At 38.1% G+C, this 25,938-nt stretch overlaps 1 protein-coding gene across 3 annotated transcripts in view; it reads right to left on the bottom strand.

Annotated features, from left to right (window-relative positions):
• STK39 (serine/threonine kinase 39) overlaps window positions 1–25,938 on the bottom strand; it is a 382,860-nt gene that overhangs the window by 95,680 nt on the left and 261,242 nt on the right. For 2 of the 3 annotated variants that reach the window (XM_037850139.1, XM_037850140.1), the window contains exons 15-16: window positions 8,986–9,038; window positions 4,755–4,823 (exon numbers count right to left, since the gene is read on the bottom strand). The exons of the other annotated variant lie outside the window; for it this stretch is intronic. In XM_037850139.1, the coding sequence (XP_037706067.1) occupies window positions 4,755–4,823; window positions 8,986–9,038 (122 nt within the window). The remainder of the gene's footprint in view (window positions 1–4,754; window positions 4,824–8,985; window positions 9,039–25,938) is intronic. 3 annotated transcript variants of the gene reach the window in all.

The raw sequence follows: 25,938 nt of genomic DNA on the forward strand, positions 1-25,938 counted from the left end.
GTTAATAATAGGGTGGTATATGGGAAAAATACAATTAATGCAAACTACGGACTACAGTTAAGAGTAATGTTGTAATATTCTTTCATCAGTTGTAACAAAGGTACTATACCAATGCTAAGTGTCAATAAAAGGGGGTAAAAGGAATATGGGATTTTTCTTTTTGGAGCAATGAGAATGTTCTCAAATTGATTGTGAAGATGAATGCACAACTCTGGGATTATACTGAGATCCACTGATTGTACACTTTGGATGGATTGTATGTGTGTGAATAAAACAGTTTATAAACAAACAAATAAGAGACTGGAAGGAAAAGAATTAAAGTCAGTGGCAATTCTTTTGATAAGTTAGCTGTAAGCGGATGCAAACAAATGGCTGCAGTGCGAGGTGGGGTAAAGAGATGGCTTTTTAAAGGTGGGAAAATAAAAACATTTTGCATGCTGATGACCTATCTAGTAAAGAGGTAAACAATGAGGAAGACAGCAGAGAATTGCTAGAATGGGTTTGAGGGGATAGAATCAAACACATTTTATCTGTTTGTCAAACAGTTAACAGTTAAAATATAAAGTAATATCTACTGGACAGGAAAACTAAATAAGGATAAGCTTTTTTTTTTTTACCAGGAGAAACAAGACACACCATCATTAAAATTTACATGGATCCATTTTTCAAGGCTGAAGATATCAGATATATGATACACAGAGTGCCAGAGTCAGAGCTGAGCTCTGGGCTTGGAGTCTTAAGACCCCATTCAAGATGCAAAGACTACACAAGATGCAATATCCCAGACACTTCTTTGGACCTTGGTTTTTAGTCCATAAAATAGTGATTAAAATCAACCTGTTTTGGTAATGGATGGTTGGTGGTAAGGATTATACAACATTGTGAACATAATTAATGGCACTGAATTATACATTTAAATGTGGTTAAAAGGGAAAATTTTGTGTTATCTATACGTTAATAGAATAAAAAAAAATTTTTAAAAATCCATGGAATTGCACAACACAGTAAACCCTAAATTAAACCACGGACTATAGTTAATATTCCAATGATGAAAATGTGCTTTCATAAACTGTTACAAACGTACCACACCAATGCCAGGTGTTAATACTAGGGTGGTATCTGGGAACCTTGTATTTGATGCATGATTTTTCTGTAAACCCATAAATTCCCTAATAAAAAAAAAATTTAGCTACCATATTGTTTGAACAGAATATTATGTTACTTTCATCATAAAAATTTGCTCCTTTGTCCTATTTAATGCTTTAACATTACTAAACTCATTTTTGTCTCAATTAATTTTGACACTTTCCTTCCCCTTCCTCTTTTTCGCTCCCTCCACCCCCACCCCTCTGTTTTGTACTTGTATATGTCTGGCATCTCTGACTGTGCCCCATTTATTTACTGACTCTTTTTTTTTTCTTTGTGATCATTCTCTTTTGGCTATATTTATCATAAAAGTCACATTTGCTTAATGTGTTTTTCAAAGATTTTATAACTTACAGAGAAGACGGACTAATGAAATTGTAATTATGCAGTAAAGCAAAGTTAGATGATGGCATATTTCAACTCTTATTATTTTTTCCATTCAAAAAACCAATGTTAAATGTACCCTTTGTGTTCCATACTATCCAAGGTACCTCAATGAAATATTAAGAACAAATTATAGCAACATGACAAGTGCAATAACTAATTATACAAGGTGTAGTGGAAGGGTAGAAAAGAATGCTTGAATCAAGTTGCTCACGTTAATGAAAGTTTCCCAGAGAGAACACTATTCCCAGTAACGCTTCTAGGATGAGGTACATAGCATCAGCAGGCCCACCACTGGCCTTCACAGGAGAGGTGCTGGGACAAATGGAGCTTTTCCTCTCCCTCACTCCTCTCACCACTCATCACATCCTGTACCTTGCAAGCCCTTGCTTCACACCAATCCACAGGCCCAGTCTTCCTCATTCACCCCACCCCAAGAACAGAGACGAAGGCCCAGAAAGGGGTTAGAAGTGGGCAAGGGGCCATCTGGACAGGAAATTCTGGGTTTTGGAAACAGAATTGGTCTAAAAGAGAAGGCACACAGGCCCCCAGTGGGCATATCCCTTGGCCCTGCAAACTCCCTGACTCTTTGAGAGGGACACATCTGCAGAAGGGTCAGTGATGGTCCTATAGCGTGTGAGGTTTAGAGCAGGATCTAGTTTCTTAGGTCTAAGGTTAGTACCATTGTCAAGTGGTCAAAGCAAAGGAGTAAATTCTGAGAAGTATGCAAAACCAACAAAAGCACGGTACATTTGGGGAGTCACATATTTAGTATGCTTTAGCACAGACACATACACAAAAGCCTTGTCATCTCTACCTTATAGGATTTGTGCAATGATCAAGTGAGTTACGCAACTGAGAGGAGGTGCATGTAAGACATTTTTAGTACATCTAAATAAGGACAAGCTGCACATGCCTGATCTGAGTCCAACACTCTGTACATATGAATACTGTAGCTCCAAGGGAAAACAAAGCAAAATGAAAATCTTTACAAGGATAATTATTTAAGGCATGGAAAAATAGAAGATTTCTGATTGTTTTGTGTTTAAAACATACTCATTGAATTGTACATGGACAATGCCTTAATTTCCTCTCTTCAAAAATTCAACAACAAAAAAGACGTATGCTAAGTTTGGCTATAGGCCTAAAGCAAGCCCATGCTTGACAAAAGACATGATCTAACGTCTATACATAAATTTCTTTTATTCTCCATGTTCCCTACCACCACCTGCCAAGATCAACTCAAATCAGAAGAGCTTTTGACCCTTGATTTCTAGTCCAATAAGAGACATTAGTAGGTTTTTAAAGAGATTTATCATTATTTTCACTTTATTAATTAATTTTAAATATTAGCTATGAGATATATGGACCAAGTTCTCTTTAAGGACAGTATATCTTGCAGGGTATCTTGATCTAGCAATTAATTTTTCTCTGTTTCTACAGGCAAAATAAAACACAAGGGTGTGTGTTATTTTTTTTCTAATAAGGATGAGAGTTCCTGCTTTTATCAAGGTACTGTTAGCTTAACATGAACTCTGAGATAGAATTTAAAAGTAGACAACAAGGTTGAATTGACCTTATTTCTCAGCCTCCTTGTCATATTTGATCAGAAATCTCAGGTGAGAACTCAGCTAGCCATGAGATCCCACAAGATTTTAAAAGGAAGTGAGAATGAAAGGATGGAGATTATATATATGGGGGGGAGGGAGAAAGATAGGGAGAGAGGCAGAGTCAGAGAGAAGAGAGAGGGCACTCTTTATGTATGCCCGACTTGGCAAAGGAATCATAGCTTCCTTGTGAACTCAATGTTTATCTTCTATTAAATTAATGGGAATAAGAGCTTAATTTTTTAATTATAAAGGTATCTTTGTATCTTTGCATTTATGACATTGTGTATCAATGTTTGGATACTGATTCTTTACTCAGAATCCTAATAGTCAACTATAAAGCCAGTTACTTTTATTTAAATAAAATAATTCACTTTATAATGATCTGCATCACAGTTTCTAGGAACAAATTTTGCTGATATGTGTGTGTATCTCCCTCAACCACCCTCTCAGTCCCAAACTCTAGAACTATTAGGGAAGGATTTATTCCAAATAACTGAGTTTTTTTTTTTTTAGTTAAAATATATAATTTAAGGGGAGCATTTTAAACATTGATTTTGAATATTTTGAAAACACTGTCATAATACACATTCCTCTAAATTAAGATAGTGTTATATTATAATTAATGATATTTTTAACATTATGTTATAATCTTGATTATTTAGGGTCACCATTATGAAAATCCAGTAATGGACTGCATTAGAAAATCCTCATAAACTCAGAAGCTGTGAAAGGAGTGTGGAACTATTCACCACACTAGGTAGTTCCAGAGTATACTTTTGCTTAGATGACCTTGTCTTCCTCTTAGAGCTTTTCTACCTCCTTTGGCTTGTCAGGAGGTTCAACAGTCACTTCTTGCTACTAGTAGTAAGCCTATATCCACCAGGCTCCCCTTGAAGCTATCTGCTAATTCTAAAAGAAGTAGGAGGAGCCAGGTCTTACAACGAAGTGATTATGGTTCCATTCCTAGCTCTGCTGCACGACCAGCTGCACAACCCTGGGGAAACCACTGAACCTCTCCATGACTGTTTCCACATCTACACAATGAAAGAACTAGTCAGCATGAAATTTCAGGTCCCATCCAACATCAGGATGAATACTGCCGATGGATGGGAAAGCTAACATCTAAGTATATTAGAACTGTGTTCAAAGAAAGATTAGAAAAACAAAAAGAAAGGTCCTCAGAGGTTCTACCACTTTGGTACACAGAATTTTTAATACCTTATTTTTGCGATGTCATTGACTTTTGGTTTCAGAATCCTACTCTCCTAATATAAACCCAGTTGCTATTATTTAAATAAAACATGTCACGTTAAAATCATCTGTATTATAGAGTTCCAGGTTCTTTGTTGTGCTTCCAATAACTGAGGTCCCTCATCAGATAAATCATGTCCAGATAAAAGAGACGTTAATTAACGTAAAATTTAAAAGCTTTTTTAAAAAAGAAAATTAAACATGATTCTTAAATATACTACTTTCACATACAAGATAAGAATTTAAGATGAAATTTTCACGCATCTATAGGGTGAATTATTCCTTTATGAAAACTTTTGTTTCTAAACACATTTCCAGGTGATATATCCACAAAATGACACTGCATACTAAAAGATGATTTACCTATAACTACATCATGACCATCAACCAAGCCAGCAGAGAAGAGCTCCTGAGAAACGCCATCTGCCGTATCTGTTCGAATGTGAAATGAATATGTATTAGTAACCATAAAATAAAAACCAACAATCCAGTACAATGTAAAATACATATTTTTCATTTATTAAAATCACCCACATGAGTTTTAATTCAATAATTCAGATTCTGTCAGGAGGAAAAACCAGAGGCAACCTGAAATAAGTGTTGCCATGAGCAATTTGCATTTTGCTATTTATTAAGCAGAAGTTACAGAAACTATTCTTATTATTTTGTGTGTGTGAACAAAGAAGCTTTTGCCCTCTGGCTACTATCTGAATTAATCCTCAATTACACTCTAGAACTAAACTCACAACTATTCCCTGTGACACTGCTTTTCTCTTTTGCCAACATTAATTCCAGCCATCATCAATCCTTTTCTATCATTAGTAGCTACTGAGTCAGAATTTATGGCAAAGGTTGAATGAGTAGTTTTTGATACACCTTATATTTGGTATAAACATTCTATGAGCTTGTTGGACTATCAAAATGAGATATTTAAAAATTGATGCTATTAAGAAACTCCTTCAACATGACATTGATCATTTGATAGCAAGAGATTCATTCTCTTAGAAAATGTGGTTGAATAAAATAATGTAGTTTCTCAATGATAAGTGACAGGAATTAGCAATCTCATACAGATGGGACTGAACAGACTGTGGCAAGTGAGTATGGTTAAAATTACTTAATTGAAAGGTTATGAAGGAACATGATAACACTGAGAAGTCTTTCTGAAGGCTTCGTAAGGAGAATTAAGAAATTGCAATGTACACAAAAGAACTATTATAAATCCCTATGTTTTTACAAAGGCAACGACTTGGTTCCTATGGCCTTTTGATATTTTCATAGGCATTGAGAACTGGAGCTGAATAAGAAGAAACCGGCTCAGCAGCCAGCGACAACCTAGACTGAGGTTTGACATGTGTCTTCCAAAATTAAGGGACATCTGATAATGAAGAGGTGAATCAAACAATCTTCTAAACTGAACTATGGTCTGCTCTGCCATTGGTGGCCCTCAACACAGTCTGAGACTCCTTCTTAAACTGTGCCTCACAAAGGTATGGTGACTGTGTGTGTATGTGTGTGTGCACAGCTGGAGGTACAATCATCTTTCACAATTCTTGGGCTATAAAATGCTTAGCCCAGTATCTGACACATAGTAAATACTCAATAAATGCTAACTCTGATGATGATGTGGCAGCCAAAGTTTATCTGAAATGCACTTACTCTTTCTCCCTTTTGTACATGGCCCAACTTCCCAAATATCCAATAAAAATTTGAGACCCAATGTGTATTGTTTATATTTCCAGAGACACTGTAGTCTACCATTTTACTTGTCCCATTTCATAATGGAATAGAATATAATGAAATAAATGGAGAAGAAATATATGGGAATCTTATTAAACTATGCAATTCCATATAAGGTGGGCTTATCTTGGGCCTTGTCCAAAGGATTTTATTGTCAGAAGTCCAGGAAACACCTTCTAAAAGTCTCTGAGTGATAAAATGATGCCATAGCATCATAATGAAAAAGATCTATCATGAATGTGATTTAGCTTTATAAAGTAGGCTGGAACATTTCACCTAGTAATCTCCATCTTCCTGGATGCTAGCCAAATCTTCAGGAAAAGCAGCATATTGAATCAAGTGCCAACTTAGTAGGCATCTGACACCTAGTAGGCATTTGTTACATTTATATTTAACTGATCATCTGTTAAATCATTTGGATGTGTCACCACCATCTCTAACATAAACATTATACTTGAGCAAGGGGCTACGAGCACAGAATGCAGCTGAAAATGGAATAATCAAACAAAGCCAAATTGTGGGCTAGCACTGAAACAGGACCAAAGCGATTAACATCCCCAAATGACTGAAGCAGACGGCATCTCCCACTATTTTCAAGATTCCTGGGCTCCTGTGCTAAAATGGCAACTGGGTCATGCTGGCTCGCCAAAATGGGAAATGTTCTGTGTTTGTGTGGGTGTCATTAAGCAGTCATTTTGTACACACACTAGTCAGATATCAATAATAGTTAAAAGAGACACCTGAAGATAATTGTTTCCTTAGTAATTTGTTTCTATTTCAGCTGCTAAATATTCCTGTTGCCTAAACAGGTTTAAAAAATCATATATTAATGTCTGATTTCCAGAGCGTATAGCAATGCAAAGGGCTTTTCTCAAATGAGGACAGAATATTTTGTATGTTGATATTATATATTTTATGCCATATATAAACAGTCATGTTATAGTGCACATGTGGTGTGAGTGCAGGGTCTACTGCAGACAATGCCAGAAAGGCAGACAGCTTCAGTAATCCCAGGGCTACAGTGATAAGCACACGGCACTTCTGTTACTAACCGGCCAGTGCACACTGCCCAGTTATCACCAGGAAGCCAATGCTGTGGTTTCCGTCTGGGCAACAAACGCAGAGACACAATCTCACAATAGCAAACGATGCTGCCAAAGCAAGTGCAAACGGCTCAGTAACGCCGATGGGGCCGCCTTATCCACAAAAACCCTCACCTCAGAAATTCATTTCTTTGTTGCCTCTTAAAATTACAACTGATTTTTATTGCCATAGTCAATTTTAAACAATCAGACAAAAAGAAAAAACCTTAAAATAAGAATCCGTTCTTCCTACTTACTGCACTTGAAACATTTATTCTATGTTCACGAGGATTTTATCCCAGCACTGCCTGGTTTTATATTATGACAAAACAGATAGCTTCCTGAGAATACCAACCAGCCCTGTACAATTTCTGAGACCTACTCTAAGTTGTCAAAGATGGATGTCCCCAGAGAGAAAGATCAATTTGCAAATTCATTAGGGCCTTATTTACATTTCTTTTGTAAAAGATCCTTTGTCACTTTAATTCAAATATACTGGGAATCATTAAACATTTGTTCTTGCAGCGGACTAGAGTCCAGAGATCCATAAATCTATGGTCACAAAAGGTCCAGGAACATATTTCATAGGGATTCTCTGGTTTCCTGAGGGCCCACCATCCGTTCTGGCTTCTACAGACATTTGAGTTTGCATCTTCTTACAGGTGACAATAACCGGGAGGTCCAAGAGGTACCTACCGCCTTTGACTGACCAGAGATCAAACTAGAAATTCCTTGTACTTCAGGGTTTTCAAAAATTTTAGCACATACCGTTTTTAAATCAAATTAAAAAATTTCGTGGAGCTCCCATACATAAAATACACACATGCAGAATGTGTTTAGCTTACATATATTAATAAATTCAAATGCAGGAGACTAAGGTATTTTATAAAGGAATTCAATGTGGACATCGAGGCTGTTTACCTGTACATAAAAATTTGAAAACCAGCAGTCATGGAAAAGAGTCTTGGCATTAACATCTGCTCTTTACTTCTCTTCATTGTTCTGGTTGTAAACTAAATAGAGCAGATAGTAAACTTTTTTTAACAGCTAGTCTTCTGGGCTCTGGAGGCCATTAATATGTTATTTATCCATTAATTAACCAAGATTACTTGAGATTCTCCTGCTTGCCAGGCTCTCTGCAGGTGCTGGAGTTATCAAGACATAATACATGGTTCTGTGACTCCAGGCATCCAGGAGTTTAAAAAGCAAACAGTCTAGCTTTAGCTTTTAAGCAGTTTTATTAACTGTTTAAATACTAAAATTGTATTCACCTGCAAGCCTGGCATTGCTCCTACAAAGTTCACCAGTGGTGCCTGCAGCAAACAGAGGCTACAAATAATCCAAGCTTCATAAAATCCAAACTGAGAACAGAGAGGCTAAGTATTTTACCTTTTTGTACGATACAGTCATTTACAGCTGAACTCTCATTAGGGATGCTTGTACGCTTCTCATCACACTCATCATAATTTCTTTCAGGTCCTCAATCACCATGCCAGTACTTATTTTCACGGTTGAGCTAGCATATGTAGTTTATATGTGTATATACGCTGTGCAGCATGTGGTGTCACTGGGACTCATGCAGTCAGTAGTGGCTTGGTTTAGAATCCCTACAATTATTGAAAATCCTTCCTTCCTTCTCTCCCTCCCTCCCTCCCTATTTCCTTCCTGACTTTGTTTTTAGAGAAAGCATTTTTGAATAGCAAATTATAACCACACGTTCGTAATCAATTTCTGAAATGCTCTTTGTGGCAGTAAAATAATAATTTCATTACCTCTTCCTGGAGTAAACTCAAATCGTATGTCATTAAGTTCCTTTCTGGAGTTTCTGAAATACATTATATATAGCACATTAAAATTTAATGAAGCATAGTTTAATCAAACTACATGTATTCCAATTTTTACAAGTTGCTACTAATATGTAGATAGCATTTTACAGATTTGGGTTACCTCCAAATATTTCCTCAACCGGAAGAGATAGTTATGACAATAATAAAGGAAGAGATTTGTTTTACTGATTGAACTTACCTTATATAAACATGCTTATATCACAAAAATTCCAAAAGTAAAATGCTCATTTTAACGTCTGTACTAAATTGGTAGCCTTAAACATAATATCATAATTCAAAAATTTCAGAAGCCTTTAGTCTAGAATAAATGATAGTCGATATGTTTTTCATATTCTCCTGGGAAAACAGTATTTTATCAAATACTTTTTAAACATGAAATAAACAGGAAAGGTAGTCAGAGTGATAAAGTTCATGGCAGAGCTATACGTTAAATCATGCAACAAAATGTCTAGAATAAGGTATGCATTTTGTAATTTAAAAATTTATCTAAATAGAAGGGATCCTCTGAATGTTGTAAAATTACCTGCAGAATTCATAAAACTTTAAGCAAATATCAAGTTGCTTACATAAAAACTGGAATATATAAATATATATACACATGGATATAGTCAATCAAAAATTAAAATGGCACTGGGGAGAAATGGAACAACTAAATATCTAAGGTCTGAATTTCCATTCACATTAATTTCAAGAAATGATAAGGGTAGTGAGCTATAATTAGAATTTTAAAAATCTCATCAGAACACTAAAATATTATGACTAACTTTCAACAGACACTAGAATGAAAGTTAATAAAAACACCTTAAGAAACTGCAGGAGGAAAAATGAAATAGTAATCGCAGTAAGCAATTTAGATTCACTGAGCTATGAGCTCAGCTGCTAGGGGTCTCCAAGACAGCGACAGAGATGGCCTGATGACCCCAACACCCTCCCACTGCTGCTGAGAAGGCAGTCTGATCAGATCCTGTTGAGTACGCCAGCTTTGGCTCTAAAACTCTGAGACATATCTCGTGGTCTCTATGAACAGTGCTCAAGCCACGACTCCTGTCTCTGGGCTTTTGGCCCACAATCTGATTTGGGTTCCTTATGTCCTACCACAAGATGGTGCGAAGGGGCCAAGAAAGGTAAAAAGGTGCGGGACTATCTGAAAGCAAGTTCTCCTCCCAGACCCTAGGAAAGACAGCCCACTCGACCACCTTCCCACAAGAGATACAGAACTCAAGGGACACCAAGGCCATGCCATATACAGGACCGCCCTGAACCACTTTGCTCTTCTCCAAAAAGCTGCCAGCCAGAGTGTCGGAATGTTTCTCCCCTCAGGGTTGGAATGGAGCTGGGGGATCTACAGCAATTCCTATAGCTGTGTTTCTTTTAGGGCCTTCTGAAAATCTGAAAAAATTGTAAATAATGGGGACTCTCACCCTGAAATAAAATGGACATGTGACCTACACATGACATGTTAAGACAACTGTAGAAGGTTCAAAGATCATCTTGGACCCCGAATTAAACAGCCCAGCCCTGGAGGCGAAGTGTGGTATTAATAATCAACACCTATAGTGAGAGGACTATTTGCATGTCACATTGTTTAAACAGCCTCATTTCCTTGACAAACCACAACAGTCACTGCACATTTACCTTTTGCTTACATACATAACAGTGGTTCTCAAACTTTTTGGTCTTAGCTCTACTTTACATTCTTAAAAAGCTTTGAGGACCCCTAGAGAGCTTTTGTTTATATGGGTATGTATCTACCAATATTTATACTATTCGAAATGGAAACTGATACATTTTATAACATTTACTAATGTACTTGAAAACGACAATTAACCCATTACGTATTAATATAAAAAATATATTTTTTGAAAAAATAACTTTGCCAAAACAAAAAAAATCAGTGCAAAAAAATGCATTTTTACATTTTTGTAAATCTCTTGGTAATGTCTGGTTTAAGAGAAGATAGCTGGATTCTCATATTTACTTCTGCATTTAATCTGATACAAAATAACATGGCACACAGCCAGCTACTGGAAAATTCCACGGTATACACGTGAAAGAATGAGGGTGAAAAGTGCAAGTAATTTCTTAATTTTACTATGAAAACAGCTGTAACCTTGTAGGCTCTCTGAAAGGGTCTTGAGGACCCCCAGGGATCACTGGACCACACTTTGAGAAACACTGAGTTATATATTATTTTTTAGATTCCAACTCTGAAATAGGCAAAGTAGGTGTTACCTGCTTTCCAATTTTCTAGGTGAGTATGCTCAATGGCTTTTCCAATTTTACAAATTTAATGAGTGGCAGAGTCAGAGCCAACAACACTAAAATGGAAATACCTAATACAAATGGAAATGCTCAAATTTCTTTCACTTTTGTGGGAGTTCTCCAAGACTCTCCAGGTTACCATAAAAAGATCATCAAGCATTCACTGCTTTAATATCCTGGTTTTTGTGTGCTGTGCATCAGCAAAGGTTGAATTAGAACCACCAAAGCAATCCAATAATTAAAAATGATCAACAGAACAGCAAGCATTTATAGTCTATTTAATAATGAAATGATACAAGAAAAAAAAGGGAATTTGATTTGATGCTAATTTGTGTTGCTCCTTTCCCCTTTCTTTTGACATCTTGTTTAAATTAGTTTTTTCTACTGCATTTATCAAGTCCATGCATGAGAGGCAAGGTATGTTTATCATACCCAGAATATTATTTTGCAATCCTCATGCTTTAAATATTAATACCACAAAAGTAATCTCCAACACCCATAATCTCTATCTGTTTCAACTGTGGCTTGAGCTATGAAGGCAGCCTGGTCAAGTAATTCTTTTATGACTCTGAACCAAAAATGCTCGCCTTTGAAAAGATCACAGTGATTGATTATGAGCAGACTTGTCCCATCAAGATGAAATATAGTTGGAAAAAATGCCTAATTGGATCTAACTACTGAAGGTCATCCTTTTATAAAGAATTAATCTCTTCTGACTCATACTTAACACCTTTAATTGAAAGTACATTACTTTAATTGATATGGCACAGGATATTCCTGATTTCAGGGAAGCTGAAAATAGGTGTGATTTAAGGTCAGAAACTAAGTCTTTAAGAGGAGATGTTAAACACTGGAGAGTAACAGTTTCAAAACTCAGACTTCCCTTTGATAACTCTTAGTAAAAACCCTTTTAATCTTAAAATAAAAACCCTTAAACTGTGTAAGGCACAACCCCTTATTGCCCATTGCAGGCATACATTGCGCTGCAAATGAAAATGCCTACAGGGTTCAGGCAGTTATCTTATTATTAATTAAATAGGTGATACAATCACATCATTTAAAAATAAAAACTACTAAATATGCGTACACATTCCCTCCAGCCAGTTTAATACAAATGGTAGCACACTATACCCACTGTTCTGTACGGTCGCTGTTTGTGATGGTTGATTTTTACGTTAACTTGGCTAGGTTATGGCATCCAGTTGTTTGGTCAAACACTGGCCTAGATGTTGTTGTGAAGATATTCTGTAGATGTGATTAGCATCTACAATCAGCTGCCTTTAAGAAAAGGCAATTACTTTGAATATGGGAGTAGGCCTTATTCAATCAGTTGAAGGCTTTAAGAGCAAGAACTCTGTTTTTGAGAAGAAATTCTGTCTCAAGAATACATCCTCTACTCCTCTCTGACTTTCCCAGCCTGCTGGCATCTCCTGTGGGTTTCAAACGCAAGAGTTCAACATCAGCTTTTACTGGAATTTCCAGACTGCCAGCTTGTCCTATGAAATTCAAACTTAGCAGCCCCCACAATCACAATTGCATGAGCCAATTCATTAAAATAAACCCTATTGCTTCTGTTTCTCTGGAGAACCCGACCAATACACCTTGCTTCTTTTAACTTAATAATATATCTTGGAATCACTCCATATCGGTCCATAAAGACCTTTCTCATTCTTTTTTTTTTTTTTTTTTTTACACTACATGGCATTCCATTGTATGTCATACCCTTTTTATTAACTAGTTCCCCAGCTATGGCCAGAATTTTTTCCATTTTTTGTTATTATAAATAATGCTTCAATAAATAACCCTATTCTTACATCACTTTGCAAATATGAGTATATATTTTATTTGATTATTGTTTAATCAAATGATAGATGCATTTGCAATCTGACATTCATTACTGAATTGATCTTCATTTAAATGGTACCAATTTATATCCTCACCAGCAATTTGTAAGCATCCTGCAGGAATTTTAAATAAGTAAAGCAGGCAGAGTATTAAAAAAGAGAGACATGTGGGGACTATGTCAGCTGGAAAGCTTATTCCTCAACCAGAGGGACCAACCACTGCTCAGCATCAGCTAGTTGTGGCCCAACAGGAAGCTGGGCCCAATGTGGCTAAATTTTCAGATTTTGCAGAGAAGCTGTCATTCTGAAATTTTACAAGAGATTCTGTATTTTCAAATGTTGGTACTTAATTTAAAATTGTTGATAACCATGTGTGGGCAAGATTCAGTCTTTAACCACTAGTTAGTAAACTCTGATATGTAATTTGTGCTGATATCAAAACACATAAACCTATTTCTGAGGCAGTAGAAACACAAAGTTTTCTGAAATGGTAAGACTTGGATGTGTCTCTTTCAGGAATCTACTAAAAAAGAGTCATATAAATAATGCATTGGTCCACAGACCTAACACACAGAATAAATTAATCATGTGCAGGAGAAATATATAATCTATGAACTTATAAAGTTGGAACAGTTTTTTTTTTATTTTTTTATTTTTATTTTATTATTAAATTCAGTTTTATTGAAATACATTCACACACCATACAATCATCCATGATATACAATCCACTGTCCACAGTATGATTACATAGTTACGCGTTCATCACCACAATCTATCTCTGAACATTTTCCTTACATCAGAAAGAACCAGAACAAGAATAAAAAATACAAGTGAAAAAAGAACACCCAAATCATCCCCCCATCCCACCCCATTTGTCCTTTAGTTTTTATCCCCATTCCTCCACTCATCCATACACTAGATAAAGGGGGTGTGATCCACAAGGTCTTCACAATCACACTGTCACCCCTTGTAATCTACATTATTATCTAATTGTCTTCAGGAGTCCAGACTGCTGGGTTGGAGTTTGGTAGTTTCAGGTATTTACTTCTAGCTATTCCAATACATTAAAGCCTAAGAGGTGTTATCTATATAGTGTATAAGAATGTCCACCAGAGTGACCTCTCGACTCCATTTGGAATCTCTCAGCCACTGAAACTATTTCGTCTCATTTTGCATCCCCCTTTTGGTCAAGAAGATACTCTCAGTCCCACGATGCCAGGTCCACATTCATCCCTGGGAGTCATACTCTGCGTTGCCAGGGAGAATTACATCCCTGGGAGTCGGGTCCCACGTAGGGGGGAGGGCAGCGAGTTCACCTGTCGAGATGGCTCAGTTAGAGAGAGAGAGGGCCACATCTGAGCAACAAAGAGGTACTCAGGGGGAGACTCTTAGGCACCAATACATACAACTTTAGACTCTCCTTTGTGGTAACGAGCTTCATAAGGGCAAGTCCCATGCTCGAGGGCTCAGCACATCAAACTGCCAGTCCCAATGTTTGTGACAACATCAACACCAGTCCAGGTGAGGATGTCCAACATATCCGCACCTTCCCCCAGATCCTTCGGGCTGGGGAGGGGGAGGCTATAAATATATTTTTTATTATCTGCCGAAATTACTCTAGGATGTGTCACTATTTCACTCCAGCCTATACTAACCTACCATATCTCACTTCCTATTCAAAGTTCCATGCAATTGTGGTGTTTGAACAAATCGACTGTAGAGTTGTACCGTTTAGAAAATTTAGATCCTGTACTTGGTCTCATATGAAAGTTGAAGTTTTAAAACACAATCAGTTTCAACCTTTATCCTTTGGCCTGGCTTGCCCTGGTCTTAACCAGACCTGCCTCATTCATATCACTAATTGAAGTCTGGGCTCTTTTTCAGTTTTTTTTTTTTTTTTTTTTTTTTGACAGTGGCTGTATGCACTAATACTGACATTCATATCTGCCGAGCTCTAGGTCTGAGTTTCAAGTGTCTCAGAGATATGCATTGTTCCAGAGACCAAACAGGTTATACGCTAGGGGATCAGCATCTCAAAGTTCAGAGATAGGCCTTACAATTCAGGGACAGAGTTAACTGCTGTAAGAGCTTACAATCTAGGGACTATTACAACTATTGTGTCCACGTTAGGCTATGTTCTGAGATTCAATTCTGAGTTTACACATTGTAGTTAGTCCACATTGGTGAGGCATCATCCCTCTCACCATGTTTTCTCCAACACTTTTACTCCTATATATATATTTTCTGACAATTTTATAGAGTTATATTCACATACCATACATTTATCCACAGTGTACAATCAGTTGTTCATGGTATCATCATAAAGTTGTACATTTATCACCGCAATCAGCACTTGAACATACTGATTACTATAAGAAAAAATTTTTTTTTTTTTTTTTTTTTTAGCAATAAGAAAAAATGATAAAAAGAAAAATAACATGTCATACAATACAATATACTACTAAGGACAGCAAATTACACCACTACCAAGAATCCCATATTACTCCCCTATATCCCCCTCTCATACACATTTAGCATTGGCATATTGCCTTTGTTATATTTAATGGAGGTATATTACAATCTTACTGTTGACCATAGACTCCAGTTTGCTTTGATTATGTTTTTTCCTGAATACCATCCCTTTTTCATATTTCTACATGGTTGACATTCATTTGCTTTCCCACATGCAAAAACATTTTTATATTTGTATATTTAGTAACAGTCATTGGCCACTCCAGTTTTTCTCATGTTATACAGTTCCAGTCTTTATCATCTATCTTTACCTCTGGTGTCATACATTCTCCTATCCCACCTCTTTCAGCTTTACTCACAGACATCTCTGTTCAGTGTACTTACAATACCATGCTACCATCACACAGTATTATGCTATCTATTTCTGGATCTATGCAATCAATCCTAAACATTCTGTAGTCCTTCAGCATCAAATGGCTGATCTCTGCCCTCTTTCTATCTCCTGGTCGCCTGTGTTGTTGGCTTTTAACTCCCAAAGTTTGTTCATTAATGTCTGTTCATATTAGTGAGACCATACAGAATCTGCCCTTTTGTTTCTGGCTAACTCCACTCAACATAATGTCCTCAAGGTTCATCCACATTATTACATGACCATGTCTTTGTTCTGTCTTACAGCTGCATAATATTCCATCATGTGTATATACCACAGTTTGTTTATCCACTCGTCCTTTGATGGGCATTTGGGCTCTTTCCATCTCTTGGCAATTGTGAATAATGCTGCAATAAACATTGGTTTACAAATGTCTGTTTGTGTCTTAAGTTTCAGTTCCCTCTGAGTATATACTCAGCAATGGAATAGCTGGGTCATATGGCAGATCTATATTTAGCTTCCTGAGGAACCTCCATACTGTCCTCCAGAGTGGTTGCACCATTCTACATTCCCACCAACAATAAATAAGTGTGCCTCTTTCTCCACATCCTCTCCAGCACTTGTCATTTTCTGTTTTTTGGATAATGGCCATTCTGGTAGGTGTGAGATGATATCTCATTGTGGTTTTGATTTGCATTTCCTTAGTAGCCAGTGAAGTTGAGTATTTTTTCATATGCTTTTGAGCCATTTGTATTTCCTCTTCAGAAAAATGTCTGTTCATGTCTTTTGCCCATTTTTTAATTGGATTGTTTGTCTTTCGGTTATTGAGATACAGGATTCCTTTATATCTTTGGGATATTAAACCCTTATCTGCTCTGTGGTTTCCAAATATCATCTCCCATTGTGTAGGTTGCCATTTTTACTTTTCTGACAAAGTCCTTTGATGTACAAAAGTGTTTAATTTTGAGGAGATCCCATTTCTCTATTTGTTCTTTGGTTGCTCATGCCTTGGGTGTGAGGTCTAAGAAACCACCTCCTTTCACAAGATCTTTGAGATATTGCCCTACATTTTCTTCTAAGAGTTTTATGGTCTTGGTGCTAATGTTTAGGTCTTTGATCCACTTTGAGTTAATTTTGGTATACGGTGTGAGATGGACATCCTCTTTCATTCTTTTGGAAATGGATATCCAGTTCTCCAAACACTATTTATTGAACAGGCTGCTCTTTCCCAGTTGCTTCAGCTTCACTGCCTTACCAAAGATCAGTTGTCCATAGATGTAAGGGTCTACTTCTGAACACTCAATTTGATTCCATTGATCAGTATATCTGTCCTTATGCCAGTACCATGCTGTTTTGAGCACTGTTGCTTTGTAATATGCTTCAAAGTCAGGTAGTGTGAGACCTCCCACTTCATTCCTCTTTCTCAAGACATTTTTGGCTACCCAGGGCACCTGCCAAATAAATTTAGTTATTGGTTTTTCTATTTCTGTAAAGTAAGTTGTTGGGATTTGAACTGGTATTGCATTGAATCTGTAAATCAGTTTAGGTAAAATTGCCATCTTAACTACATTTAATCTTCCAATCCATGAACATGGTATGTTCTTCCATTTTTTCAGGTCTTGTTCAATTTCTTTTAGCAGTTTCTTATAGTTTTCTATGTAAAGGTCTTTTGTGTCCTTGGTTAAGTTTATTCCTAAATACTTGATTCTTTTGGTTGCTATTGTAAATGGGATTTTTTTCTTGATTTCCTCCTGTTGTTGCACATTACTTGTGTATAGGAACACTACAGATTTTTGCGTGTTGATCTTGTAGCCTGCTACTTTGCTGTATTCATTGACTAGTTCTAGTAGCTTTGCTGTAGATTTTTCTGGATTTCCTACTATAGAATCATGTCATCTGCAAATAGTGAAAGTTTTACTTCTTCCTCTCCAATTTGGATGCCTTTTATTTCTTTTTCTTGCCTAATTGCTCTAGCTAGAACTTCCAGCACAATGTTGAATAGCAATGGTGATAGTGGGCATCCCTGTCTTGTTCCTGATCTTAGAGGAAAAGCTTTCAGTCTTTCCCCATTGAGTGTGATGTTAGCTGTGGGGTTTTCATATATTGCCTTCATCATATTGAAAAAGTTCCCTTCTATTCCTATCTTTTGAAGTGTTTTCATCAGGAAAGGATGTTGAATTTTGTCAAATGCCTTTTCTGCATCAATCGAGATGATCATGTGGTTCTTCTGCTTTGATTTATTGATGTGGTGTATTACATTAATTGATTTTCTTGTGTTGAACCAGCCTTGCATACCTGGAATAAATCCCACCTGGTCGTGGTGTATAATTCTTTTAATGTGCTGCTGGATTCGATTTGCAAGTATTTTGTTGAGGATTTTTGCGTCTATATTCATTAAAGAAATTGGTCTATAATTTTCTTTTTTTGTAGTATCTTTGCCTGGTTTTGGTATTAGGGTGATGATGGCTTCATAGAAAGAGTTAGGTAGCTTTCCCTCTTCTTCAATTTTTTTGAAGAGATTCAGCAGGATTGGTACTAATTCGTTCCTGAATGCTTGGTAGAATTCACATGTGAAACCATCTGGTCCTGGGCTTTTCCTTTTTGGGAGCTTTTTGAAGACTGACTCAATCTCTTTACTTGTGATTGGTTTGTTGAGGTCATCTATTTCTTCTTGAGTTAATGTTGGTTGTTTATGCTTTTCTAGGAAGTTGTCCATTTCATCTAAGTTGTCTAGTTTATTAGCATATAGTTGCTCATAGTATCTTCTCATTATCTCCTTAATTTCTGCAGGGTTGGTAGTTATATTTCCTTTCCCATTTCCGATTGCATTTATTTGCATCTGCTCTCTCTTTTTTTTTTTGTTAGCCTAGCCAATGGTCCATCGATTTTATTGATTTTCTCAAAGAACCAACTTCTGGTTTTGTTGATTCTCTCTATTGTTTTCCTGTTCTCAATTGCATTTATTTCTGCTCTAATCTTTGTTATTTCTTCCCTTCTGCTTGCTTTGGGGTTAGTTTGCTGTTCTTTCTCTAATTCCTCCAAGTGAGCAGTTAACTCTTCAATTTTTGCTCTCTCTTCTCTTTTAATATAGGCATTTAGGGCAATAAATTTCCCTCTCAGCACCGCCTTTGCTGCATCCCATAAGTTTTGATAAGTTGTGTTTTCATTGTCATTTGCCTCGAGGTATTTACTAATTTCTCTTGTAATTTCTTCCTTTACCCACTGGTTTTCTAAGAGGGTGTTGTTTAGCCTCCATATGTTTGTGAATTTTATGACCTTCTGCCTTTTATTTATTTCCAACTTCATTCCATTGTGGTCTGAGAAAGTGTTTTGTATAATATCAGTATTTTTAAATTTGTTGAGACTTGCTTTGTGACCCAACATGTGGTCTATCCTAGAGAATGTTCCATGAGCACTTGAGAAAAAAGTGTATCCTGCTGTTGTTGGATGTAGTGTTCTATAAATGTCTGTCAAGTCTAGTTCATTTATCATACAATTCAACATCTCTGTTTCTTTAGCGATCCTCTGTCTAGATGTTCTATCCATTGATGAGAGTGGTGTATTGAAGTCTCCAACTATTATTGTAGAGGTATCTATTTCTCCTTTCAGTGAGCATTCTGGTTTGGTGCATAAATATTTATGACTGTTATGTTTTCTTGATGAATTGACCCTTTTATTAATATATAGTATCCTTCTTTGTCTCTTTTAATTGTTTCGCTTTTGAAGTCTAACTTGTCTGATATTAATATAGCTACTCCCACTTTTTTCTGGTTGTTGTTTGCATGAAATATCTTTTTCCAACCTTTCACTTTCAGTATATGTTTGTCCTTGTGTCTAAAGTGAGTTTCTTGTAGACAGCATATAGATGGGTCCTGTTTTTTAATCCATTCTGCCAGTCTGTGTCTTTTTACTGGGGAGTTTAATCCATTTACATTTAGTGTTATTACTGTAAGGGCAGTACTTTCTACTACCATTTTGTTTTTTATAATTTATATGTCATATCTTATTTTTTCCTCTCCTTTTACCTTTCCTGATAATCTTCATTTCTGCACTCTTCTCCAACTCTCTCTCTCTCCTGTCTTTTCCTATCAGCCTGTAGCACTCCCTTTAGTATTTCTTGTAGTGCCGGTCTTTTTTCACAAACTCTCTCAGTGTCTGTTTGTCGGAAAATGTTTTAATCTCTCCCTCATTTTTGAAGGAAAGTTTTGCTGGATACAGAATTCTTGGTTGGCAGTTTTTCTCTTTCAGTATCTTAAATATATCATGCCACTGTCTTCTTGCCTCCATGGTTTCTGCAGAGAAATCTCTACATAGTCTTATTGACCTTCCCTTGTATGTGATGGATTGCTTTTCTCTTGCTGCTTTCAGAATCCTCTCTTTGTCTTTGACATTGGACAATCTGACCAGTAAGTGTCTTGGAGTAGGTCTATTGGGATCTATTCTATTTGGGATACGGTGTACTTCTTGAATCTCTAATTTTCTGTCTTTTATAAGAGCTGGGAAATTTTCAGTGAATATGTCTTCTATTACTCTTTTTGCCCCTTTTCCCCTCTCTTCTCCTTCTGGGCTACCCATAACACGTATATTTGTGCGTTTCATGTTGTCACTCAGCTCCCTAAGACCCTGCTCATATTTTTCCATTTTTTTCACCATCTGTTCTTTTGTGTGTATGAATTCGAATGACCTGTCTTCCAGTTCACTGATCCTTTCTTCTGCCTGTTCAAATCTACTGTTGTGTCCCCTCCATTGTGTTTTTCATCTCCTCCATTGTGGCCTTCATTCCCATGAGTTCTGCCATTTGTTTTTTTAAGTTTATGAATTCTTCTTTATGGTCCGCCAGTGTCTTCTTTATATCCTTCAGCTCTTTTGCTATATCTTCCTTCATTTCATCAAATTTATTTAGCATTAGTTGCCTCCACTCCTGTGTCTCAGCTGAGCTATTAGTTTGTTCCTTTGGCTGGTCCATGTTTTCTTGTTTCCTGGTATGGCTTGTTATCTTAAGTTGTCTAGGCATCTGATTTTCTTGATTAGTTTATTTTGGAGCTTGTTTTCTGTCTTTTACCTAGTGGTTTTCTTGTTGGTTGGCTTTGTTCTCTGGCCTCTGTTATTCAGTTCAACTTATTCTAGACCTCTAACTTAGGTTCTATTTAGTTGATCAGAATTTTTCTCCTCTTGTTTTTTCTGTTTCTTGCTCTGCCTCTACGTAACCTTTTTGTGAGTGGGTCTCCTCAGATATGGTCGACCCTAGTCAGATTTTCCCAGTCTAGTGAGGCCCAGGTCTCACTGGGAGGGTATGGAGTTTTCCTGAGAATGAGACCCTCCTATGAAGCCTTTAGAATTGGTGCTTTTCTTCTCCTGTCCAGGAAGTGGCGCTGGCCAGCCCGTAGCTCCCCCACCAGTGTGAGGAGGTATGGAGCCTTTAGTTCTCCTGGTTACTCTGATCCTGTCAGTGGCATGGCTGACTGAAGCTGGAATCTGAATTCCAGCCCCTGGGGTCTGAATTCCCAGAAGGAGGACTGCCAGTTGAGCTGAACCTCCCTCCACTCTCCCAATCCTCAGAACTCCAGTTGTCTCTCAGGGGCACTATTCCCTTCTCCTCTCTCCTCTTTGGAGCCTCTCCAGGTAGATTCCTTGGTCAGCCTGAGTTGCCAATTAAAGACCAGGGTGGAGGCCTTCAGTAGTGAATACAGAATTCAAAGACACTGTGGGTACTCTGTCTCCTCCAAGCCCAGCCTAGTCCCTCAACCTGGGCTTTCCGATAGAAAATAACCACGTATATTACTTTTAGATTTAAAAAAAAAAAAAAAAAGTAGAAAAGAAATCAAGAAAAAGAAAAAAGGAAAAAAAAAAAAAAAAAAGATTCTCTTTTAAAAGTCTTTCCCCAGTCTGGAAGTTTTGTCAGTGTCAGAATAGAGCATTTAAAGATATGCTTTGGGCTATTGTCTGATAATTACTCTCCAACGGCTTCAGTTCCACCCCTGCCAGGGGCTACTGAAATGCAAAAAGATAAGGGATCAGTGAGAAGCCAGAAGGAACAAAATGTAGGGGAAAAAAAAATGGCTTTTTTGGAGTCTGGGAATGGGTGCCCGCTTTTACGTGCCCCCACTTCTCGGAGCCCAGCCCTTCTTTAGCACCCCAGCTCCCAAAATTAGTTAATTAATTTGTTAATTAACTCTGCAGTTGAGGCTGGGTTGAGCCTCCCTTCCTGCCCTCAGCAGACTGCTGTTTTTTGGTCGTCCCCCCCCCCTTTCAGGGAGCCGGCAGCAAGACAGTCCGTGAGGCCTGGGTGGGGAGGGGCGCCAGACCCCTGGTCTGGGGAACTTACAATGTTCGCTGCGATCTCAGCTTTTCCTCCAATTCCAAACTTGTGTCCAATGTGTGACTGGTTACTGGAGATCCCGAAAACACTGTTTCATATAGTTCTTGGGTAACTGCCAGCTGCTCTAGGGGAGAGACGAAACTCTGCTCCTCACCACTCCGCCATCTTGCCCCGCCTCTCCGTTTTTTTTTATTTTAATAACTGCTGCTCAGTATCAATAAACATATATATATTGCTATGTCCATTCAAAGTGTATGAAATTCTGAGGAAAAGATTAACAGGGATAAGTTTTTCTTTTTGCTCTTTTAACTCAGCTGCAAATGACAGTGAATACTCCAAAGAGACAGCTGGCTACAGGGTGATGATGACAAACACATGGATGAGCACGTAATTGTTTCTGGTGGTAGAGGTGTGGAAGGCCTGTGCAGTTGAAGTATATATTTTATAGGATGGCAGCATTTATCTGCGTCTCTTAATGTACCGTGTCAGGACAATCTGATGGAGTTATTGCTCCTGGAGGGCTCAAAGCCCAAATGCCAGCTCAGGACTCTTTGCATTCTTCAATTTCACATCAATGTCTCTTAGCTCACCAGGAATCACATACATGTGGCACAAGTACCCTAACAACCAGAAGTGATTAAAAGCCTACAAGTTCCCATAGAACTGACTGTCAAAGGGCATCAGAAACAGGAACTAAAACTGGCATCCTGACCACAGGATGCTCTGCGGTGAGGTTCAAAACCAAACATTTTCCAGGCTCGGCAGTTAAGGACTCACTCTGGGAAGTACCAGCCAGGGTCACTGTAAAGACGGCAGGTACACTCTTCCCCAGAGAGAGTGAATAGGCCTGTTCCTCCTAACTAGCAGAAGGTTTCTTAGAAACTAGCCTCCTTCCACCTTACTTTTACCTGAGATTTGGGGTCCGGGTGCAGCTGCTGGTGTCCAGGGCTTCGGGAGTGGCTCCACATACTCAACTCCTGGAAAGTCACCCCATAGCAGGAGCGGGGTGGCGACCCTTTAAACCAGCTGGCCAAGAACCAATTAGGACACCATTTTTGGTTCTGCCTAGAGCTTGTCTTACTGTTGGCACTAGGAGGAGAAGCAGACTATAGTTCCCGGTGAGCTTGCCGCGCACTTCTCCTCCACACCAGGAGGCAGCCCAGTGCAGGACGAGGAGACAACGTGAGATTTAGAGATAGTTCTGTGTTCAAATCCACTCACTATCTGTGTGACCTTCTGTAATCTGTTTCCTCAATTCTGAAATGGGAATAATAACTAATAGCATTTACTGTGTGCTTGGGGCTTTACATGTGTTAACTTGTTCTATGCACAAAACCACCCTTGACATAGAGACTACTAGTATCTTTAATTAATTAATAGCTAATTAGTTGAATTATTTTACAGGCAAGGAAACTGAGGTTTTCAAAAGGGTAAGGGATATATCCAAAATCATGTACCTGAGCAGATCTGAACTAAATTCAGAACTTAAGAACTATTACCCATTATCTTCTCCAGGGCACAACCCTCAAGGCACGATCAACTCTCCCCTGGGAGTCTGTAGAAGGCTAATTGGCCTCTCCATGTGCACTCTTGATTCTGCCCAGAAGCCAGAATAATTTTGTCATGTGGAAATCTGATCACGTCACTTCCTTGCTTCAAACTCTCGTTTCCTTCCCTTATTATTAAAATAAAATTCAAGATCTGCAAGACCTGGCTTAGCCTCTCTTTCCACCTCCCTCTCTCCTACTCTTCCCCCTGTTCACCATGGTGCCCACCCCTGGCCTCCTTCCCTTCCTCAAACATGCCAAGCTCCTTCCTGATGGCTTTAGCAGCTTGGGGAAGTCAGTGAGCTTTCCCTCCTGTCTGGAACATTCCCTGACCCACCCCCTCCCCTTCCACCTCACTGACCGCAATCATGCTCTGGGGTCAGGCGGTGTCTTTTGGGGAAAGGCTTATCCTGGCTTCCTGGGTGAGGCTACGCCCCTTGCCTATGTGCTCTCTCTCTTATCCCCCAGTTTTGTACTTTGTGAGTTACATTCTGTACAAATGCAATCATGTTATTACTTCAATGCATGTCTCACCACTAGACAGTAAGTTCTTAAAAAAAGCAAAGACCCCTATCTTGCCTTGTCCACTCCTCTTCCGAACCTCAGCATTTAGCACAGAGCCTAGGGGATGCTCAGATACTTTCTGTTGAATGAATTAACGAGTAAATTAACCAGCCAGCCCTTTATGAAATGCTTCTCCCTTGGCTTCTGTGACACCATCATCTCATCTTCCCCAGTTCCCTAGCTGCTCATTCTCTCTGTTTCAAACACTCCTCTATTTCTGTCTCTTCAATGTTAATGGTTCATTTTCTGCCACCACCTTTTCTTATTCTCCCGTGGAGAATAAAGCCAAGTCCACAACTTGAACCCACACATGGCCCCGAGAGGTACAGATTATTTCCAACCCCCATGTGTATCTCTCCATGCAACGTCCAGACTGACACCTAAAAACTAATCATATTCAAAACGGAACATCACTTTTCCTCTCAATTCACTTCACTTTCTCTGTTCCTCATCCCAGTAAACGGTGGTGACACCCCGTCTTCTCCTCCTTTCTCAGTTCTACAGCCAATTGCCAAGACCTATTGCTTACACCTACTTAAGAATTTTTAAATCATCCATTTCTCTAAAACTTCACTATTACCAATTGAGTTTTCTTGATCTGTCACAGATGGGAATAAATGATTTAATGACCAAAGACATTTTAGACACACCCCACACATGTACAGATACAGACTGCTACATCACAACTAAAGATGTGCAGCAAGAGGCCAAAGGGCCTTGGAAGGTGGAGAGAGCTACTGCTCGGGGTATACTCCTTGGCAGATGGCGGGGTAGCCTAGGAGGAAAACTGAACCTAACCAGACGTGAAAAATGAAGTCAATATAACAATCAGTTGAGGGACACCTACAACGTAAGGTGGAAAGCAAAAGAATCAGGAAGAGAAACAAGATGCTTCCTATAACCAAGTTGACAAGTGCTCTGAAGCAGTGTTCACCTTCCGCTCTGGGCTTCCCATGAACAAAGTCTTTAAGTCAATGAACTAGCCTTAAGCACTGGAGATGCACCCTTGGAGACCTGTCCTCTGAGCTCAATTTGCAATTCAGCCACTTAACAGTATGACATTCAGTAAGTCACTTCACCTTCCAACTTTCAGTTCTTCTGTAATAAAGAGGGGAAATAATGCTTCCCTCACAGATTATAGTGTGAACACACTATATGAACTTCCTGGCAATGCTGTAAGGCATTATAATGCTTTATGTTTTGAGGTACACAGAAACAGGGAAAAAAATGTCATGGTTCCAGTCCTAAAGAGTTTGCTACATCAGCAGAGAAAGACAGCTGACATATGTGAAACTGTGGGGAAAGAACCCTGTGTAAATAAGAGCTAAAAAAAAAAAAAAATGCAGTAGAAAAGGAAATATTAGACTAATTCAGGGAGAGGAGCGTTTCCCCTCTCTTATGTCTCACTTTGATTCATCCTTCACACTTCCATCAAATTAATCTTCCTCTAAGGTAAAGGACCAATCACAGAATCATATAATTTTACAACCGGAAGGGACC

The sequence above is a fragment of the Choloepus didactylus genome, chromosome 9, assembly GCF_015220235.1.
Source record: "Choloepus didactylus isolate mChoDid1 chromosome 9, mChoDid1.pri, whole genome shotgun sequence".
NCBI lineage: Eukaryota > Metazoa > Chordata > Mammalia > Pilosa > Megalonychidae > Choloepus > Choloepus didactylus.